The sequence below is a fragment of the Vipera ursinii genome, assembly GCF_947247035.1.
Source record: "Vipera ursinii genome assembly, chromosome: 2".
Lineage (NCBI taxonomy): Eukaryota > Metazoa > Chordata > Lepidosauria > Squamata > Viperidae > Vipera > Vipera ursinii.
The window spans coordinates 456,910-474,956 of NC_139513.1; the positions used below are offsets into that span (position 1 = coordinate 456,910).

Sequence of the window (18,047 nt, forward strand, 5' to 3'; positions counted from 1 at the left end):
TGCCCGAGCGGGGGAAAAAAAAACCCCAATTGCCGCTCCGGCCACTGCTTGGGAGCCTGCGGGAGGGGGAGCGCCCACCCCCCACCCCCGACCCCTTCCTCCCCGCCTGCCTCTCGCCCTCCCTTTCCTCCTTCCCAGCCGGGCGGAGGCAGCGGCGCTACTGGGACGGGGAGCCGGGCCCGGCGAAGGCGAGCGGGCAGCCCCTCCGAAGGCCAAGAGGGCCCGGCGGCCGCGGAGGACGGAGCCGGCGGCAAGAAGCGGATCTCCGGGGTGAGTGGCCTCGCGGGGGAGGGGTGGAAGGGGGGGCAGGCAGGTTGGGGGAGGGAGGGAGGGCGGAGCGGCGGGAACGGGTGGTGGGCAGGGAGGGGGAGGGGTGCGGGGACAGGCAGGGCGGCCGGGGAGGGGTTGGTAGGCTGGGGAGGGGAGGGTGGGGAGGGGTCGTGGACAGGACGGGGGAGGGTGCCAGGCAGGGTGGGGAGGAGCAGGCAGGTAGGATGGGGGGCGGGCAGGGTGGGGGAGCGCCTGGCAGGGAGGGGAGAGGGAGGGAGGGGCAGAGTGGGGAGGGGAGGATAGGATAGGGGAGGGGAGGAGGGAGGGAAGGGGCAGAGTGGGAGGGAGGATAGGGAAGGGGGTGGGGGAGGGGAGAGGGAGGGAGGGGCAGAGTGGGGAGGGAGGATAGGGAAGGGGGTGGGGGAGGGGAGAGGGAGGGAGGGGCAGAGTGGGGAGGGGAGGATAGGGAAGGGGGGTGGGGGAGGGGCAGAGGGGGGAGGGCTGGTGGGCAGGCCACCCACCACATGGTGCTCTGGGCTTCTCTTCCCCCCCCCTGCAGAAAGCCGACCCCTTCCCTGGAGCCGGCGACCCAGTCCCACCGGAGCGGGTGCAGAGGTTCCCAGCGCGGAGACCCGCAGGAGCTGTGAGCTTTCTGGGGACCCCCCCCCCACACCCCCCAGTTGCCCCTGGGCTGCTGGCCCGCTGCCCCTCTCATGCTGCGTCTGTCTCCCGCAGGAGGCTGTGTCCAGCGAGCGGCTGAAGCACCGGCTGGCCTCGCAGGAGGAGAAGGCCCGAGCGGCGGCTCGCCAGGCAGCCCGGATGGAGCTGCTGCTGCTGGAGGAACCCGGGTGAGCCCCTCCCCCCCCACCCCCCGCCCCCTGCTCGCAGAGTGCCCCCCCCACCTGCGGTGGATAGTCTCTGGCGGGAGGGGTCCTTGGTGCCCTCTTGAGCCAGCTGGTCCCCTCCCGGATGCTCCAGAGCCCAAACTGGGGAACGCTGTCCGTGCTGGTCCTGCCAGTCCCAGCCCTGATGAGGCTGCCTAGTTGGGTCAGGAAACGTCTGCAGGAGAACCAACCTCCTCAAGAGGGCCCCAAGGAGCCCGTGTTTTTCTCTCTCTCTCTCTCTCTGTGTCTGTCATCTATCACTGCCTAATCATATCTTTAATTTACATATGTATGTATATAGATGTAGATATATCATCTCTGTCACTATCTCTACTTATCTATCTGTATCTTTATTATCTCTAATCTATCATCTACCTATATACCCCACCCACCTACGAACGCATCCTGTGGCAGGCTGTTCCGCTGCCCCCCCCCCCGGTGCCATCCTGATTGGGAGGAATAGAACTGGACCCTTCAAGGTGGGGGAGATCTGGTCTGGGTGGAACGGGGAGGCCCCTCCCCCGACCCCCCTTTGTCTTTTGGGCAGCTGCATCCTGGTGCTCTTGTGTTGAGTAGGGTCGCCCTGCACTGCTGCTTGCTGAGCTTTTCAGCCCTTGGGGAGGCGCTCCAGCGCAGCCTCCCTGCCACAGGCCCAGCTCCCACCCCTTCGCAGCGCCCGCAGCCCTAGGTCGTCTGCCGGAGACCTGCCCAGAGCGGAGGGGAAGGGGGCGGCCCTCCAGTCCCCGGGGCCCCCTCCGCCTCTCTTGTGGGGCCCCGGGAGGGCTCCTGCCCCGGGTGAGGCTTCCGCTCTCCCCCTCAGCCGATCCCCTTCCTCACACGTAATTTGGTCCTCCGCCTGGGGGGAGGAAGCGGGGGAGGCGCCAGCTGGCAGCACCTTCTCCCCACCTGGGGCGCCACCCTGCAGACGTGTTACGACAGGCTGATGCCGCCGCCGTGCCCCAATTCCTGGGTCTTCTTGTTGATTGACAGGGTGGGCAGGCACACTTGCAGGGGCCTCTGCACACTTGCAGGGCCAGCCCAAAAGGGGAAGGAACAGGGGGGTGCGGGGAGAGGTCTTTTTCCCACGTTGGGGGTTTGGAGCCCCAACGTCCGACATCTCGACACCTTTCAAAGTGGCCTCGAAACGGAATTTGTTTTCGTTGCAAGGACTAACTTTTCAGGGGTCTCGTGTTTCTCTTTCGATGACAAAAAGGAGGCTGGAGGGGCAACGCTGACCCTTCCCCACCCCCACCCCAATTTCTCTTCCCTGTGCCAGGTTTTTGGAGGGGAGTGAGGAGGAGGACACCTGCACCGTCGCCCAGGCCGACATCGCTGCTGCCGTGGACCTCGCAGCCGGTGCCAAGGTGGAAGGGGGGGCCGCTCCGGACTGGGGTGCACTGGCAGTTGCTGGTTTGGGAGGGGGAGGTTGGGGCCCCCAACTCTTATTGCCGTGTTCTCTCTTTTCCCACAGCACTTTGAGCTGCGGCTGGACCGTTTTGGCCCCTACCGGCTCAGTTACACGCGGAATGGCCGGTGAGCGGGCTTTGTGGAGGGTCTTGGACCGCTGAGGTTAGAGGGGGGGGAGCGTCTTCCTACGTGCTGCCCCCTCACCCCTGCCTTTCTCCCACTTCAGGCATCTCCTCCTGGGGGGGCGCCGGGGCCACGTGGCTGCTCTGGACTGGCAGACGAAGGCCCTGATGTGCGAGATGAACGTCATGGAGACCGTCACGGACCTGACGTGAGTCCCACACGGAGCGGCTCTACGCTGCACCTCTCGGGTGGGAATGAGGGATGGGGGGGGGGAAGCCCGAAGGTCCCCCCACCCAGCAGCAGGGGCTGCAGCTATCGGCCAAGCCCTGACAGGATGGTTCCACTGTGACAATCGCAACTTGCGAGTGTTCCGGCCCACCCACCACAAGCCTTGTTTGGCTGGGGTGTCTGTGCCCTCTCGCTCCCCCCACACACACGCTGAAGGAACCACCGTGCTCTGGGGGGGCAGGCGGGCACACTTTCCACCCTGCGCATTGCAGGTGGCTGCACACGGAGACCATGTTTGCCGTGGCCCAGCGCAAGTGGCTGTACGTGTACGACAACCAGGGCGTGGAGCTCAACTGCCTGAAGCGCTTTCACGGCGTCCAGCGGATGGAGTTCCTGCCCTACCACTTCCTCCTGGCCACAGCGGTGAGCGGGCACCAGGCCAGGCCACCTCTCTGAAGGGGGAGTTACCTGGGGGCATTGACCGGGGGTGGGTGGGACGGACACACACACACACCGGATGCACACACCCAGTCTGTCTGATTTCACGGCTTGGGCTCAACTGGGCAGAGAAGCCCACCCCACCCCACCCCACCCCGACACCAAAAGGGCAGCCGGTGAGTTCCTGAATTTGAGGGTTGGGGGGAACCCCATGCTCATCTAGACTGACCCCTTGCCAAACCCAAAGCCCCTAAGCCATCCACCGAAGTCAGGTGGGACAGAGAGCAGCGAGGTTTCGAAGCCCAGTCTGTGTGTGTGTGTGTGGCAGGGGTCACTTTTCTCCCCCTCCCCCTGAAACTGTTCTCTGCTCCCCCCCTCCCCCCAGAGTGAGTCAGGGTTCCTGCAGTACCTGGACATCTCGGTGGGGAAGGAGGTGGCCACCATCCGCACCAAGGCCGGCAGGCTGGCGGTGATGACCCACAACCCCTCCAACGCCATCGTCCACCTGGGGCACAGCAATGGTGAGTGGGGCCGGCCACGTGGACATCCCCTTGCCCTCGTCTGGAGCGCCTCCACCCACCGCCCCCCTCCCCCTTTGCCTCCCCCGCTGCAGGGACGGTGACCCTCTGGAGCCCCAGCGCCCAGGCCCCGCTGGTCCGGCTGCTGTGTCACCAGGGGGCCGTGAGGGCCGTGGCAGTCGACCCCTCCGGGAGGTGAGCAGAGGGGCAGCCGGGAGGGGGGGGAGGGCACGTGCAGAAGCGCAGAAGGGACCCTTCCCTGCCTTCTCCTGCAGCTACATGGCCACCTCAGGACTGGACCACAAGCTGCACATCTACGACCTCCGGGCGTACCGGCGCCTCCACTCACTGCTGCTGCCCTCCGGCGCTGGGCTGCTGGATTTCAGCCAGCGGGGGCTGCTGGGGGCCGCCTGCCAGGAGGTGGTGCAGGTGAGTCAGGCGGGCTGAGCCTGGCCCTCTCCCCCCCCCCCGCCTCGGCCCCTCACGAGCTGCCGCCTCTGCCCCCAGGTGTACAAGGACCTCTCATCCCGCCCGTCGCAGAAGCCCTACCTGTGCCACGGGCTGCCCGGCCCCTCCCACGGCCTCCGTTTCTGCCCCTTTGAGGACGTGCTGGGCGTGGGGCACCAGCAGGGCTTTGCCAGCCTTCTGGTCCCAGGTAAGGGGAGGGGGGCGGCTTGGAGGGGGGATGGGCCACGCCTTTTTTCGGGGAGGACTTTCCTCAGCCCGGTTGCCCCACAGGTGCCGGGGAGCCGAACTTTGATGCCCTGGAGAACAATCCCTTCCGCAGCCGGAGGCAGAGGCAGGAGTGGGAGGTCAAAGCTTTTCTGGAGAAGGTGAGACACCCCCCCCAGGACCGTGCCCTTGCTTCCCCCACTCCAGCCCCCCCTCAACCCCCTCCCCCCTGCCTGCAGCTGGCTCCCTCCAGAGCCGAGGCTGCTCTTCCTGGCTCTTCAGCCAGAGGCCACGGATCCAAAGTGGGTGCTCTGGGGGAGGAACTCCACCCAGTGCCCCCTTGTTTTTCCTCACGGCCGGTTCTGCCCCGCAGATCCCGTCGGAGCTGATCACCCTGGACCCCACAGAGCTGGGCAGGGTGGACCCCGTTTCCTTGGACCAGCAGCAGAAGGAGCGGGCGGAGAGGCTGGTAGGTGTCCCGGGCTGGTGGGCACCTATGGAGGAGGAGGCACGAGGTGTGGCCTTGCAGGGCTCCGGGTCTGAGGACGCTGACTCCCTGCCCCCCCTCCCCACAGGGCTTCGACCCAGAGGCCAAGGCGCCCTTCTCCCCACGGCGGAGGTTGAAGGGCCGGGACTCGGCGGGCAGCAGGCTGAAGCGAAGGAAGAAGGTGGCGGCCGAGGAACAGCGGGTGAGTCTCCTCCAGAGGTTGACTGCTCCTCCCCAGCTCCTTCTGCCCCTCCTCCCTGGATCCCCCCCTGCCCCCACCCCCAATCCTGCTGAGCCACGAGGTGGTTGCCAAACGTTTCCTTTAATACGTCAGAGGGCAAGAAAAAGCTCCCATTCGATTCAGGAGTATGCGTCTGAACCGATTGTTAACCTGGCTGGGTCCCGCCTCTGGAGTTTGGAAGGGGGCCCTTGGGGGAGGGGGGGTTTCTGCCAGTTCCAGTTCACACCCACCCACCCTCCTCCCGGCAGGCCCTGGTCCGGAAGAGCTTGGCTGCCAAGGCAGAGACGAGGCAGCCGGCCACACCCAAGGCCGGAGCCCCTGCGGCCGGCAGGTCAGCGCTGGATCGTTTCCGGAAATAGCGGGCGAAGGCGGCTGGCGGGGCACATTGGTCTCCCCTGCCACGTGCCGGACGGCTGGCCCCGTGGACCTTCTCCGAAACCCCTGTCGGCTTTATTTGGACTCTTGAGCTTCGAATACATACACACCTGTGATTTGTAGATGTGTTGCGCACCGTCTCTCTGGCCCTGTGAAGGAGGAGGGGCTGCCCCCACTTCCCTCTCCCCCAGTGGGCAAAGAATGGGGGCTCCCCCCCAAAAGCATCCTTGGGATGAAGGGCCAAAGCGGCACCCCCCATAGTATTCCTGGGCCTTGGACTTTGGGGGGGGGTTACCCCGCCACCGAGGGCCTCCCTTCCCCAAGGGCTGTAGCTGCTCCCCCCCAACGTGCAGAGGCGGATCTGGGCAACCGCAAGGCTCCTTCCGTGTCCCACAGACCCGGCCAGAGTCGCTACCTTCACAACCGCCCTGTATTGTGGCTTGGTGTGACGCGCGCGCTCCCCTCCTTCACATCACACAAAGTCCTGTTCCCCAAGCCAGTTCAGACCACACCCGGAGGCGGGGAGGGAGCTCCAAAAATCCACTCGGGAGCCGCTTGACCCGAGAGAGGGCGGCCCCGCACTAGGTGGGCAGCCCCAAAGACCGAACCGGGAGGCTGATCCGTCCATGCGTGGCGGCCGCTCGGCTCGAGTTCCGTGGTCCGGCGAGGCTGGGGGGAGTCCGTCCGAGTTCACGGGCCGCCGTCGGGCTCCCGGGCCGGCCAGGCCATGGCCTTGCAGCGGAGCAGGCCCAGCAGGCGCTGCCAGGGCGCGCAGGGCGGCTCGGGGGCGGCGGCCACGGCCAGCATCTGGGCCGGCGTGACGCGGTGCGCGCTGAGCAGCACCTCCCGGTAGCAGCAGGCGTCGGGCGGGTAGCGGGCGGCGCCGGCCAGGCGGGCCAGGTGGCGCGGGGCGATGCCGGCGCGGCGGGCGCAGAGCCCCACGAAGACGTCCTCCACGGGCAGCGGCGGCAGGTGGCGGGCGGCGGCCAGCACGGCGGCGGCGGCCGGGGCGGAGAGGGCGTAGGCGGTGCCGCTGCAGTAGGGCGGGTAGGCGGCCTCCGGGTAGAGCGAGGCCGGCACGTAGTGGCGGCTGCGCGGGTCGCGGGCGGGCGGGGCGCGCCAGTGGACCCGGCCCAGGTAGGCGGCGGCGTCGGGCGGGCCGCCCAGCCGCTCCAGCTCCCGCGCCAGCCCGGGCAGGTTGAGGAAGACGTCGTCGTCGGCCTTGAGCAGGAAGCGGGCGGCGGGGCAGCGGGCGGCGGCCCAGCCCAGCAGCGCCAGCGTCTTCAGCGTCAGGTTGCCGTAGGTGTCGGCGAAGCGGCCCTGCAGCAGGTCGCCGTGCTCGGCCGCCTCGCGCTCCAGCGCCGCCTGCAGCCCCGCCTCGGCCGGCAGCCCCAACGCGAAGACGGTGCGCTGCTCCCGCCCGCCGCCCAGCCGCGCCGCCCCCCAGCTCCGCCGCACCGCCGCCCGCCGCGCCGCGTGCCCCGGCGCGCTAGCCACCAGCACCAGCAGCCACGGGGCCGGCGCGGCGCAGGGCGGCGGCGAGAGCGGGAAGGCGGCGGGCGGCGGCGGCGCGGCGGGGGCGTCCCGGGCCGGCGCCGGCAGCAGGAGCGGCAGGGCGCGCGAGAGCAGCTCCTCGTGGCCGCCGCCGGCCAGGTAGCTCAGCGCCAGCAGGGCGGCCAGCAGCGCCCCCAGCAGGCGGGCCGGGCGGCGCGGGCAGCGCTTCAGGCGGGGCGGCGCGGCGGGCATGGGGGGCGGCGGGAAGGCCTGCGAGAGAGAGAAGCAGCGTCAGCCCCGCCGGAGGAGGACAAAGGCGGCCCCGCTGCGCGCCCGCGACGGCGCCCACCGGCGTCCTGCCGGCCGTTCCCGGCGAGCGGCGCCGCGGCTTCCTTCCCTCCCTTCCCCCCGACCCTCCCTCCGCTAAAGGCGGACAGACCGACCTTGCTGGGGGAAGGAGGAGCGCGGCGGCGGCGGAGCTGCTGCTCGGGTGGGCAGCCTCGCTCTCGCCTCTGCGCGCCGCCGGGCAGGCGCCGTCCGCGGCCCCGCAGCTGAGAGAGCGGCCCGGGCCCCGCCGACCCCTCCTCCCCGGGAGCGCTTAAGGGAGCCGGCCGCGCTTTGGCCCCCGGCGCCGCCCTCGGCTTCCCCCGGCCGGGCGGAGGAGGGAGGCTGCTCCCAGGAACGGGGGTGCTGGGCCACCCTGGGCGGCGGCGGCGGGGGGGGCTGGTCAGGGAAAGGGGCAAAGGCCAGCGGCGGCCTTGAGCCGAGCCGAGGGAGGGCGCGGAGGGCGGTCTGGCGAGCGGCGGAGGGGAGACGTGGTGGCTCTCTGCCGGGATCCTCTGGAGAAAGAGACGCCGAGTGCGGATCCAGGCGAAACGGCTGCAGGGCAAACCCGGGAAAGCCGCATTCCCAGAGTTTGGGGAGTGGCAGCTGCGGACGGGAGTCCCGGGGCTGGAAGAGGCTTGCCTTCTTCCCTCCGGCTCCCCGATGCGGTTTCCTTCAGGGCAGAGCAGCTTCAGGTTCGGCCCAGAAAAGGGATCCTCACCAGAGCAAAGGAAGCCGGGAGATGTCGGGTCGCGTCCAGGAGCCCTGAACCAGGGACTTCTGCCCCCCCTTCCCTCCTCCTCCTCTCCCCCTCTCTGTTCCAGTAAGCCCAGCTGTGCAGCCTTGCTTGCCTGGGCCTCAGCAATCCCAAGGGGGGCCCTCCCAGCCCAGCCCCGCCTGGGGAATTAAGCCAGCTGCTCAAGTGAGCTTCCTCGGCAGCACCACTAAGCTCTCTCCCCCCATTTGCCCTGGCGCTGATGATCCGTCAGCCTGGAGATTGTGCCAACCTTCCCTGGAGTCCGGCTTGCAGGCATCTCCCTGCACCTGCTCTCAATCAACAAGCCCAGCGGTCTTTGGGGCTGGTGGTGGGGCACCTCCCAATGACCAGCTAGGGGGCAGACCTGGCTTGGGGCGCCCCCTCGTTGCCAGTCCTGAAGGCCCTGGGGCGCTGGGAACGGGTCCAGCAAGAGGGCAGCAATGGCTCTGCAGGCCCACCGACCCCTGGCGGCTGCTCAGGTCCTCCGGAGATCATGGCTGGCCGGCCATCCGCTTTCCTGCTTGCTGCTGCCTGTTTGGGTGGATCAGGGCCCCGGGCGGGCAGGGAGAAGCTTTGGTTCCTGCTGGGTAACGCAGCGGGGCCTGTGGGCCTTGGGGAGGCTGCCTGTTCCAGCAGTCTAAAACAGCCTCCCTCTGATGGCTGCCCCCCTCATTCTCTGCCCCCCCCCCGTCCCTGTGCCAGCTGCTCCCTTCCCCCCCCCCCAGGGCACTTAGGAGAGGCCCAGCTTGGCCTGGAGCAGGAAGGGTCCCTCCCCAAAATGGAGGAAGGCCGTGTTTCATCCTTAACTGCCTTTAAACATGCTTGGGATAAACACATCTGGGCACCTCCACCAGCAGCCGCAATCAGCACCCAGATGAGCAGAGATGAACTCCCAAGGTTAACATCAGGCCAACAGTCAGGAAGTAAAGTAAACTAAACAGCCCAAACAAAGACCCTCTCGGACCAACCCCGTCCAGATTGACAGGGCAGGCCACTAGACGCAGCCCCTCTCCCTACTAGCCCTGACGATGTTACCTAGTTTGGGCCATGAGACGTCTGCAAGAAAGCAGAGAGCGCCCGGCACCCCCTCATTTCAACCCTCAGCTGCAAATATTTCTCTTTCTTGGCAACTCCTGTCCGTCAAGTGATAACAAACTACTCAGAAAGAGCAGGCAGGGTGGGCCACCCCTGGGCCGGTTTTCTGGGCTTACCTGGGTGGTCCCCCCCGGGAGAGCCCTGCCCGGCCTGCCAACGGGTGCCGCTTCCGACGCCCAGTGAGCAGCTGGCAGGAAGCCTGTTAGCGTTCTCCGGCCGTGTCTGTTAAGCGACCTGTTCCCGCTTGTTAAGCTTTTGCCCTTTTCCGGGCCTGTTCGGACAGAGAGGAGAGGCAACAGGCGAGGAGGAGGCGAGTCCGAGGCAGGCAGGGCTGCCAAGATGCCTCTGCACTGCAGGAAGTGAAGGCTGGACGTGTTTCTCCCTGGCGCGCTGCCCTCGTCACCCTCCGTTGGAGGAGGAGGAGGAGGAGGGAGCACTTATTCCTGACACGGGCTGGAGGGAAGCCAGGAGTCCCACTGTTTCTCTCCCCTCCCCCCCAGCCAGGGTCTTTCAGGGCACCGGAATACCTTTGGGGGTTCAGCAGGAGAGATGCGTGCTTCTTGCCTTCTGACACTGTTGCTTGCACAAAACCCACACAACACCCAGCGGTGTAGGGAAGGGTGGAGCCTGCTTCTGTCCGGGAGGCAGCAAAGAAGAACAATCAGGGCTCTTGGCTTTTCTCCCAGTGGGATCAGGCTGGGCTTGTAGGCCTTTGACCAGCGGGTCCTCCGGCTTGGACAGGGCGGCTTAAGGCTATCAAACGAGGGAATCCTTTGTAGAGGGAAAAGTCCCCTTGAAATCCTCCAGAGAGCCCTCGTTTCTCTGGCAAAGGAATCCCCCGCCCTAAGAAACGTTCTCAAGTGACGTTTCAACACCCAGGTCAGCCGGAAACCATCGAAATCACCTAGAAACAAGACAACCCCCTCTCCCCCAAAGTGAGACCTGGTTGAAATACCCACAAGGGCTGTCTTGTCTTTGTGTGGCTGCCTTGCCAAACTGACAAAGCTGGCACCCCACAGGGGGTGGGGGTGTCCTTCCAGATGCCGGCAGGAGGCTGGTCCTTCCTGGAAGAAGATCTTGGAGGGGCCCCCCCGCCCGCCCGGCTGAGGCCATGCAGCATTAAATAGCATGGCTGCATAAAGAACTCTGAAAAATTGAAAGATAAAAAAAACAAGTATAAGAATTGGAAAGAGGGGCACATAACTAAGGCAGAATATCAGCAAACAGCCCGTGCCAGCAAAGATGAAGTGAGGGAAGGTAAGGCTCAAAATGAACTAAGGCTTGCGACCATAATTAAAAATAACAACAACAAAAAACTTCTTTCAACATGTAAAGAATAAGAAAAAAAAGTTAAGGAAATGATTGGTCCATTAGTGGGGGAAAGTGGCAAGAAGGTGACAAGCAACAGAGAGAAAGCAGAACTCTAACTTGGTTTTTGCATCTGTCTTTACACAAAGGGAAAAAACAGACCAACCTACGAAAACCAGTGCCATAAAAAACAGAATAGAAACGCAAGTTAAGATAGGCAAGAAAATGGTAAGTGAGCACCTGTCCAGCCTAGACGAGTTCAAATCACCAGGACCAGATGGATTACATCCCAAAGTTCTCAAGGAACTGGCAGATGTGATCTCAGAACCACTGAACTATATTTTTCAAAGATCCTGGAGCACTGGGGAACTACCAGAGGACTGGAAGAGAGCTGATGTAGTTCCCATCTTCAAAAAAGGGAAAAAAATAGATCCTGGAAACTACAGACCTATCAGCCTGACCTCAATACCTGGGAAGATCTTGGAAAAGATACTCAAGCAATGAATCAGCGAGCACCTAGAGGCAACAAACTCATTACTAAAAGCCGGACTTCCGGGTGGCTCTTCAGCAGCGAGGACGGTCGGATTCGACCGCCGGCCCTTCGATCCCGTTGAAGCGGCGGAATAGCCAACGATCAGCTGTTCCGCCGCTCAAAAACCCCTCTCCTTGGGCAAAGAGGGGAGGGGGAGCTTCCAGGTAGGGGTAGAGCTCCCCTAGCGCCCCAGAACATTTGTTCTGGGGCATGAAGGTTGAGAGCCCCCCCCCCAAAGCCTGGGAATGCTCCGGAACGAAGGACTCTTCTGCTTAGGCAGAACAAGACGCTGAATCCACTCGTGCCGGATCTGATTGTCATCTTGAGTTACGGTAGCAACAGAGCTGATGCAGGAGCAGTATAAATAGCAAGTACAAAGCTTTAACTCTGAAACTCAAACTCTTCCTACTCCAACGATTGTTTTAAAGAAGGGGAAGATGGTGCCTGACGGACTTTTTTTTTTCCTAACAAGAAGTGAAAGTGTTTTTTTTTTTAAAGTAAAGTGACTGCTTGAACTGGGTGGGAATATGTAAAATGGACTATCAAACTTTAAAAGAGAGCTTGCTATAATTTGGAGGTGCTAAAAAGTTATTTTCAAGATTTGGTTATTTCGCAGTTTAACTATAAAATAATAAATGGACTAGAAAGTGAAAGTGGACAGCCATTTGTCTGAAATGGTATAGGGTTAGCCTGTTGGTGTGGCTGGCAATTCCTATATCTGCTACCGGATGGTAGGAGAGTAAAGAGATACCGTCCAGGGTGTGAGTCATCCCTGAGAATCTTCCTCACTCTTCCAAGGCAACGAGCCCTGGCGATGTCATCCAGTGGTGTCAGGGGACAGCCCACAATGTCTTGTGCTGTGCTCATCACCCTCTGTAATACTTTCCTGTCCGCAGCTGTCAGACCAGCATACCAAACCACGATACCATACGAGAGGACACTCTCTACAGTAGACCTGTAAAAGAGGGTCATAAGCTGTTGTTCTACCCTGTTCTTCTGCAAGACCCTGAGAAAGTGAAGTCTCTGTTGGGCCTTTCTGACCACCTGAGTTGTATTGACTTTCCAGGTCAGATCTTCACAGAGGTAGACTCCCAGAAATTTAAAGGAGGAAATTCTCTCCACACAGTCCTCCACGATGTAAAGTGGGGCAGGTTCCTCCTTTTTTCTCCGGAAGTCTAGCACCATCTCTTTCGTCTTGCCGATGTTCAGGTGCAAGTTGTTGTTACAACACCATATGGATAGTTTTTGTACCTCCGCCCTGTATGCTGTCTCATCCCCACCTGTAATAAGACCCACCACGGTAGCATCATCTCCGAACTTAATTATCACAGTAGATGGGTCGGATGATACACAGTCATATGTGTATAGAGTACAGGTAGGGGCTAAGCACGCAGCCCTGTGGCGAGCCAGTGCAAAGCTTCAGGGGGGTGGATAAAGCAGACCCAGCCCTCACTGTTTGTAACCGGTCCCTGAGAAAGTCTTGAATCCAATCGCAGATGGAGGGGGAAAATTTCAAGTCAGTCAGCTTCTCGATGAGAGTGCTCGGCAAAATGGTGTTGAAAGCTGAGCTATAATCAACAAAAAGCATCCTGACACAGCTTCCAGGTTTCTCAAGGTGACTTGCTACAGAGTGTAAAGCAGTAGCTATGGCATCGTCTGTTGACCTATTTCCCCTATAGGCAAATTGATGTTTATCGAAATCCAGTGGGAGGCATGTCCTGAGATGTTGGAGAACCAATCTTTCAAAGCATTTCATGACTACAGACGTTAATGCAACAGGTCTGTAGTCGTTCAGGCACTCAACTGCAGTTTTCTTGGGGACTGGGACAATGATAGCTGCTTTCAAGCATTATGGTACACATGCCGTTTGCAAGGAGATGTTAAAAATCCTTTGTCAGGACCCCTGATAATTGGTGGGCACAATTCCTGACCACTATCCCCAGCACCCCATCTGGGCCTGCGGCTTTGCTGGGATTCACAGCCTTCAATATAGTTCTCACTTGGTCTTCAGATAGGGTGTGCTGCCACCACATGGCTGTGTGGAGAAATCACAATGTGGGCAGTCAGACCCTCCTACCCTATGATGTATGCACCAAGAAGTTGTAAGACCCAAGCGTATAATAAAACTAACCCAGATACTCAGAGAAAATTATGAGGCAATTAAGGGTGAATTTTTCTAGTAATCTGTCAGAGCTATGGGACAGAACTGCACACACCATGACAATTTTGCTCAGTCTTGATGGTAATCTGATACTCCCATATTACACCCCTCCTGCGTGAGCTGCATTGGTTACCAATTGTCCTCCGGGTGAGATTTAAGGTGCTGGTACTTACCTTTAAAGCCCTACATGGCTTAGGCCCGGGATACTTGCAGGACCATCTGCTGCCGGGAACGAATTCCCATCGCCCAGTGCGCTCACACAGAGAGGGTCTCCTCAGGGTACCGTCGGCTAGACCATGTCGGCTGGCAACCCCCAGGGGGAGGGCCTTCTCTGTGGGAGCCCCAGCCCTGTGGAACCAGCTCCCCCCTGAGCTTCGAATGGCCCAAGATCTCCAGTCCTTTCGCCGCGGCCTCAAAACACTCCTTTTCCACCTGGCTGACCTGGACTGACAGGGATTTTAATTATGTTTTTAATTTTTTAACTCTAATTTTTAATTAATTTTAATTTATTGTACAGAGGCCTTTAATTTTTAATTTTATCTGAACTTCTGTATTTATTGTATGTTATTGTTGTTAGCCGCCCTGAGTCCTTCAGGAGATAGGGCGGCATATAAGTCCCAATAATAAATAAATAAATAAATAAATAAAAATAAATCCTGCTGCATTAAGAGACTCTATAGATCGCCTATCTGCAGCTTATGAACGTTACCAGCGGCTGTCTACAAAATACATAGGTTTTTTGAATGACTCTAATGTAGAGGATTCCTCAGCAGAACTAACCAAGATTGAGGAACTGAACCAGCAAAGAGATCTCCTAGTGCAAGATGCAAAGAATAAGGCAAAAATCCGTATTGCTGAACCGCAGGAGACCAGATCCCATAGAACCACATCAACTAAAGTCACAGTACGCTCTGCTAGATCCTCTCGCTCCAGGGCTTCAACGATATATCACAAGCTACTAGAGGCACGTGCACACCTAGAAGCAAAGAAAGTACGTGCTTCCTTTGCTAAACAGAAAGCAAAGATGGAAGCACAGGAGAAAGCCCGTCAAGCAAAGGAGGAAGCCCAAATGAAAATTCTGCAAATAGAAAAGGAACGAGCAGCTGTCCTGGCAAAGCTGAAGGTCCATGAACAGGCAGCGAAGAAAAACACCGATGTAGATTGTTCCATCCCAATAGAAGTGGAGGATTCGATGGAACGCACCAGTCAATACATCTTAAAGCATAATGTTTGCAACGATGCAGAGCCATCTTCCACACTGCCTACAAACATCAGAGACCACAGAACTGCAAAGGCCTGCACTCCTTCAACACCGCAGCACAAGTGCATCTTCTGCACTTCCCACAAACATCACAGAGATCCCAGAACTGCAAGGGTCTACACCTCTTCAACGCCCAGAACCAGGTGCGTCAGCTGTGCTTCCCACAAACAACACAGAAGCCCCGCGCCTGCCAGAGCCTACACCTCTTCAACGCCCAGAACCAGGTGCGTCAGCTGTGCTTCCCACAATCAGCACAGAAGCCCCGCGCCTGCCAGAGCCTACACCTCTTCAACGCCCAGAACCAGGTGTGTCAGCTGTGCTTCCCACAATCAGCACAGAAGCCCCGCGCCTGCCAGAGCCTACATCTCTTCAACAACACAGCACAGGTGCATCAGCTGTGCTCCCTACGAACAGCATAGAAGTCCCACGCCTGCCAAGGCCTACACCTCCATGCCAACACACAGTTGCGTCAGCTGTGCTTCCTACGAACAGCACACAGACCCCAAGCCTGCAAAAGCCTGCACCTCTTCAACGCCCAGAAGCAGGTGCGCCAACACTTCAAACTGTACCACCTCTTGCCAATGACGACGTAATTTCCAGCAATGATCAATGGTTGAATCGACAACCAGCACAAACCTTTCAGAATACACCGCAGCTGAATGCCTTTACAACATCACTCTATCCTGGTGCACCTCATCCTTACTCACCAGAGAACCTCCACACCCAAGGGGCCCAACAAGTTTCTTTGGCATCAAGGAGTGAAGGGTCAGACCATTCTGACCATGCCAGGTACATGATTCGGCAAGAGCTTCTCAACTCTAGCCTCTCAAAGTTTAATGACTGTCCAGAGATCTACAGATCCTGGAAAGCAACCTTCAAACCTGCTATTGCTGATCTCAACTTCAACATCAGAGAGGAACTCGTTCTACTCTTTTTCTTTCCCCCATTCTCATATTTTTCCAGGTTCATAAGTCACCATGCCTGGACGAACAATGACCCCAGCTTCAACTACCCTGAATCCAGTGTGCCTGCACCATCACCAAGGTATGTTAACACAGCAGCTCAACACAAAGACTCACTTGGAGCTGTGTCTACAAGAAAGATGGACATCTCACCTCCTGTATCATCTCCTCCTCAATGGAGTGATTCAGGCGGTAGCATTTCACCTCCTGTACCATCTCCTCCTAAATGGAGCAATTCAGGTGGTGGGGACGAAGATCCCAATCGTCAGTGTCCTATTCACAAACTGCCTCACCCTCTTAAAAATGTCATCAGCTTAGAGCAATGACTGTACAAGAGCGGAAGGAGGTTCCTCAAAACTTGGAATATGCTACAGATGCTGTGCTTCATATGGCCATTTTGCTAAAAATTGTAAAGCCTTTGTCAAGTGCACAGAATGCGATAGCGACAAACACGATACAGCTATGCATCCTGCTCCACTTCCAGGCAATCCACAGCAACCACCTGTATCCAACCCTGCTTCAAATTATGGTGGGGAGCAGCATGGCGGGGAGCAACAAAGTCACGCTCCAGTCACAAACGTCTCATCTTGACTCTTATATCCAAGTTAGAGACCTTGTTCTGTTTAAGGACCAACGACCTCAAGAATCGAAGGGCACCAAAAACCTTCATCAGACCCATTACAGAACTCGTTCTGCTTTTACCTCTTGAAGACTGAACTCGTGGTTTTCCCTGTTGAATCCTGCCTTCCAGAAGAAAAGTGACTTCAACCTGATCCAGACTATTGAGGCCTGAAAAGGCAATTGTTATTATTGCAATATATATGCATGTTCTTTTATATCTTTCAGGTCTTGAACACAACAAGCAAAACCTCAGCCTGAAATGGCAGTTTTTATTATTGCACTATGTATGCATGTTTACTTATATATCTCAGGATTTATGTCCTATATAGACGCATATTTACTTCTTATATCTCTCAGGTTTTTATGCCTCATATATCTCATGTTTATTTTTATATATCTCTCATGTTTACATTTTATATGTATGCAATGTTTAATTTTTTTATATCTCTCAGGGTTTATGTCTATATCTCAGGTTTATTACTTATATTTTAGGTGTTCTGTGACAACAGCAATCACAAACGTGTATTTGCATTTTTATAACTACTGTTATACGTCTTTATATGGTGGTATTATGTAATACCAGATGGGGAGTGTGCTGCCACCACGTAGCCGTGTGGAGAAATCACGGCGTGGGTAGTCAGACCCTCCTACCCTATGATGTATTTCCTTTTCCCTCCCCTTTCTGGGATGGACTTCCTCCTCCTTTGTCCCTAGAGAGTACATTCTCTTTTAGCCTGAAGACATGGGGTAACATGCAGACTCAATATGCTGTTCCTGGGAATACTACTATTTTCTAACCTTAGAGATACCTTGGAAATATCTTGGAAATGCTGTACAAATGTCAGCTGAATGCATCCACCTACTGTATTCAACTTTACCTGCAATAAAGGTATTTCTATATGATAAAAGGTGTCTCTAGGAGTTCAAAACTATTTGGAGAGATCTGTTAATGATATCTGTTTATATAGACTATAGAGGTCTTATCAAGAGATTAATTAAAGTACAACAGCTTAGATCCAGAATATAGGGTGAGTTGCTGAAAATCAGAAGGCCGGCCAGCAGAGGCTAAGGGGTCTGGTCTTTTTACCTCGTAGCGAGCGAAGAAGATATTCAGCTCCTCTGCCAATGAGGCATCGGTGTTAACCATGCTCCTCGTACTGCCCTTGTAGTTAGTTGGTTAAGGTTGACTCAGCCTTCCATCCTTCCGAGGTAGGTAAAATGAGGACCCAGACTGTTGGGGGCAATAAGCTGACTTTGTAATAATGCCGCTGGGGGGGGGGAAAGCCCTAATAAGCAGGCATATACATAGAATGAAGGCTATTGCTAAGCACATTGGTTTGTGCTTTAAAATTGTAAGCCGCCCTGAGTCTTCGGAGAAGGGCGGGATATAAATGGAATTAAAATAAAAATAAAAAGTGGGCACAGCTGTTGGTCCCGGTTTGAGTTGAAATTGGAACCAGCACAAACTGATTTGCTAATTTTTATCCTGCCTTTCTTGTTATAAATAACTCAAGGCAGTGAACATACCCAGCATTCCTTTCTCCTCTTATTTTCCCATAACAACCCTGTGAGGTGGGTTGGGCTGAGAGAGAGAGAGTGTGTGTGTCTCAAAGTCACCGAGTCAGCTTTCATGCCCAAGGAGGGACTAGAATTCAGCGTCTCCCAGTTCTAGCCTGGCGCTTTCCGAGGCTGAGGTTGAAGGGACAGAAGAGCAGATGGGGGGGCAAAAAATACCGCTGCCAGTCCCCGATGTGGCTTCCCTTGTTTTCTTCTCTGGCCCCTGGACAACACACAGACCGCTCTAAAAACGTCTCTTTTGAATTTGATTCGCCTCCAGGGAACCAGTCACGGAATCCCTCCCGCCTTCTGCAGGGAAAAGCTACACTGTG

The 18,047-nt window shown here is 58.1% G+C and overlaps 2 protein-coding genes across 2 annotated transcripts in view; one reads left to right on the top strand and one right to left on the bottom strand.

Moving 5' to 3' along the window:
• Positions 1-5,765, top strand: part of WDR46 (WD repeat domain 46) — a gene marked incomplete at its 5' end in the record, with an annotated part of 16,326 nt that extends 10,561 nt beyond the window's left edge. The window contains 15 exons of the mRNA XM_083353224.1: positions 139-270; positions 830-913; positions 1,006-1,118; positions 2,431-2,518; positions 2,626-2,687; positions 2,788-2,892; positions 3,185-3,335; positions 3,736-3,871; positions 3,964-4,063; positions 4,144-4,297; positions 4,376-4,523; positions 4,607-4,701; positions 4,914-5,009; positions 5,116-5,229; positions 5,517-5,765. Of these exons, the coding sequence (XP_083209350.1) occupies positions 139-270; positions 830-913; positions 1,006-1,118; positions 2,431-2,518; positions 2,626-2,687; positions 2,788-2,892; positions 3,185-3,335; positions 3,736-3,871; positions 3,964-4,063; positions 4,144-4,297; positions 4,376-4,523; positions 4,607-4,701; positions 4,914-5,009; positions 5,116-5,229; positions 5,517-5,627 (1,689 nt within the window). The 3' untranslated portion in view covers positions 5,628-5,765. The remainder of the gene's footprint in view (positions 1-138; positions 271-829; positions 914-1,005; positions 1,119-2,430; positions 2,519-2,625; positions 2,688-2,787; positions 2,893-3,184; positions 3,336-3,735; positions 3,872-3,963; positions 4,064-4,143; positions 4,298-4,375; positions 4,524-4,606; positions 4,702-4,913; positions 5,010-5,115; positions 5,230-5,516) is intronic.
• Positions 5,766-5,882: 117 nt separating this feature from the next.
• Positions 5,883-7,389, bottom strand: LOC310634498 (beta-1,3-galactosyltransferase 4-like; the record flags this gene model as incomplete). The annotated part of the gene is made up of 1 exon (XM_083352916.1): positions 5,883-7,389. One exon carries the CDS (start codon positions 7,387-7,389, stop codon positions 6,334-6,336), a length of 1,056 nt encoding a protein of 351 aa, XP_083209042.1. The 3' UTR covers positions 5,883-6,333.
• Between the last annotated feature and the right edge of the window lie 10,658 nt (positions 7,390-18,047).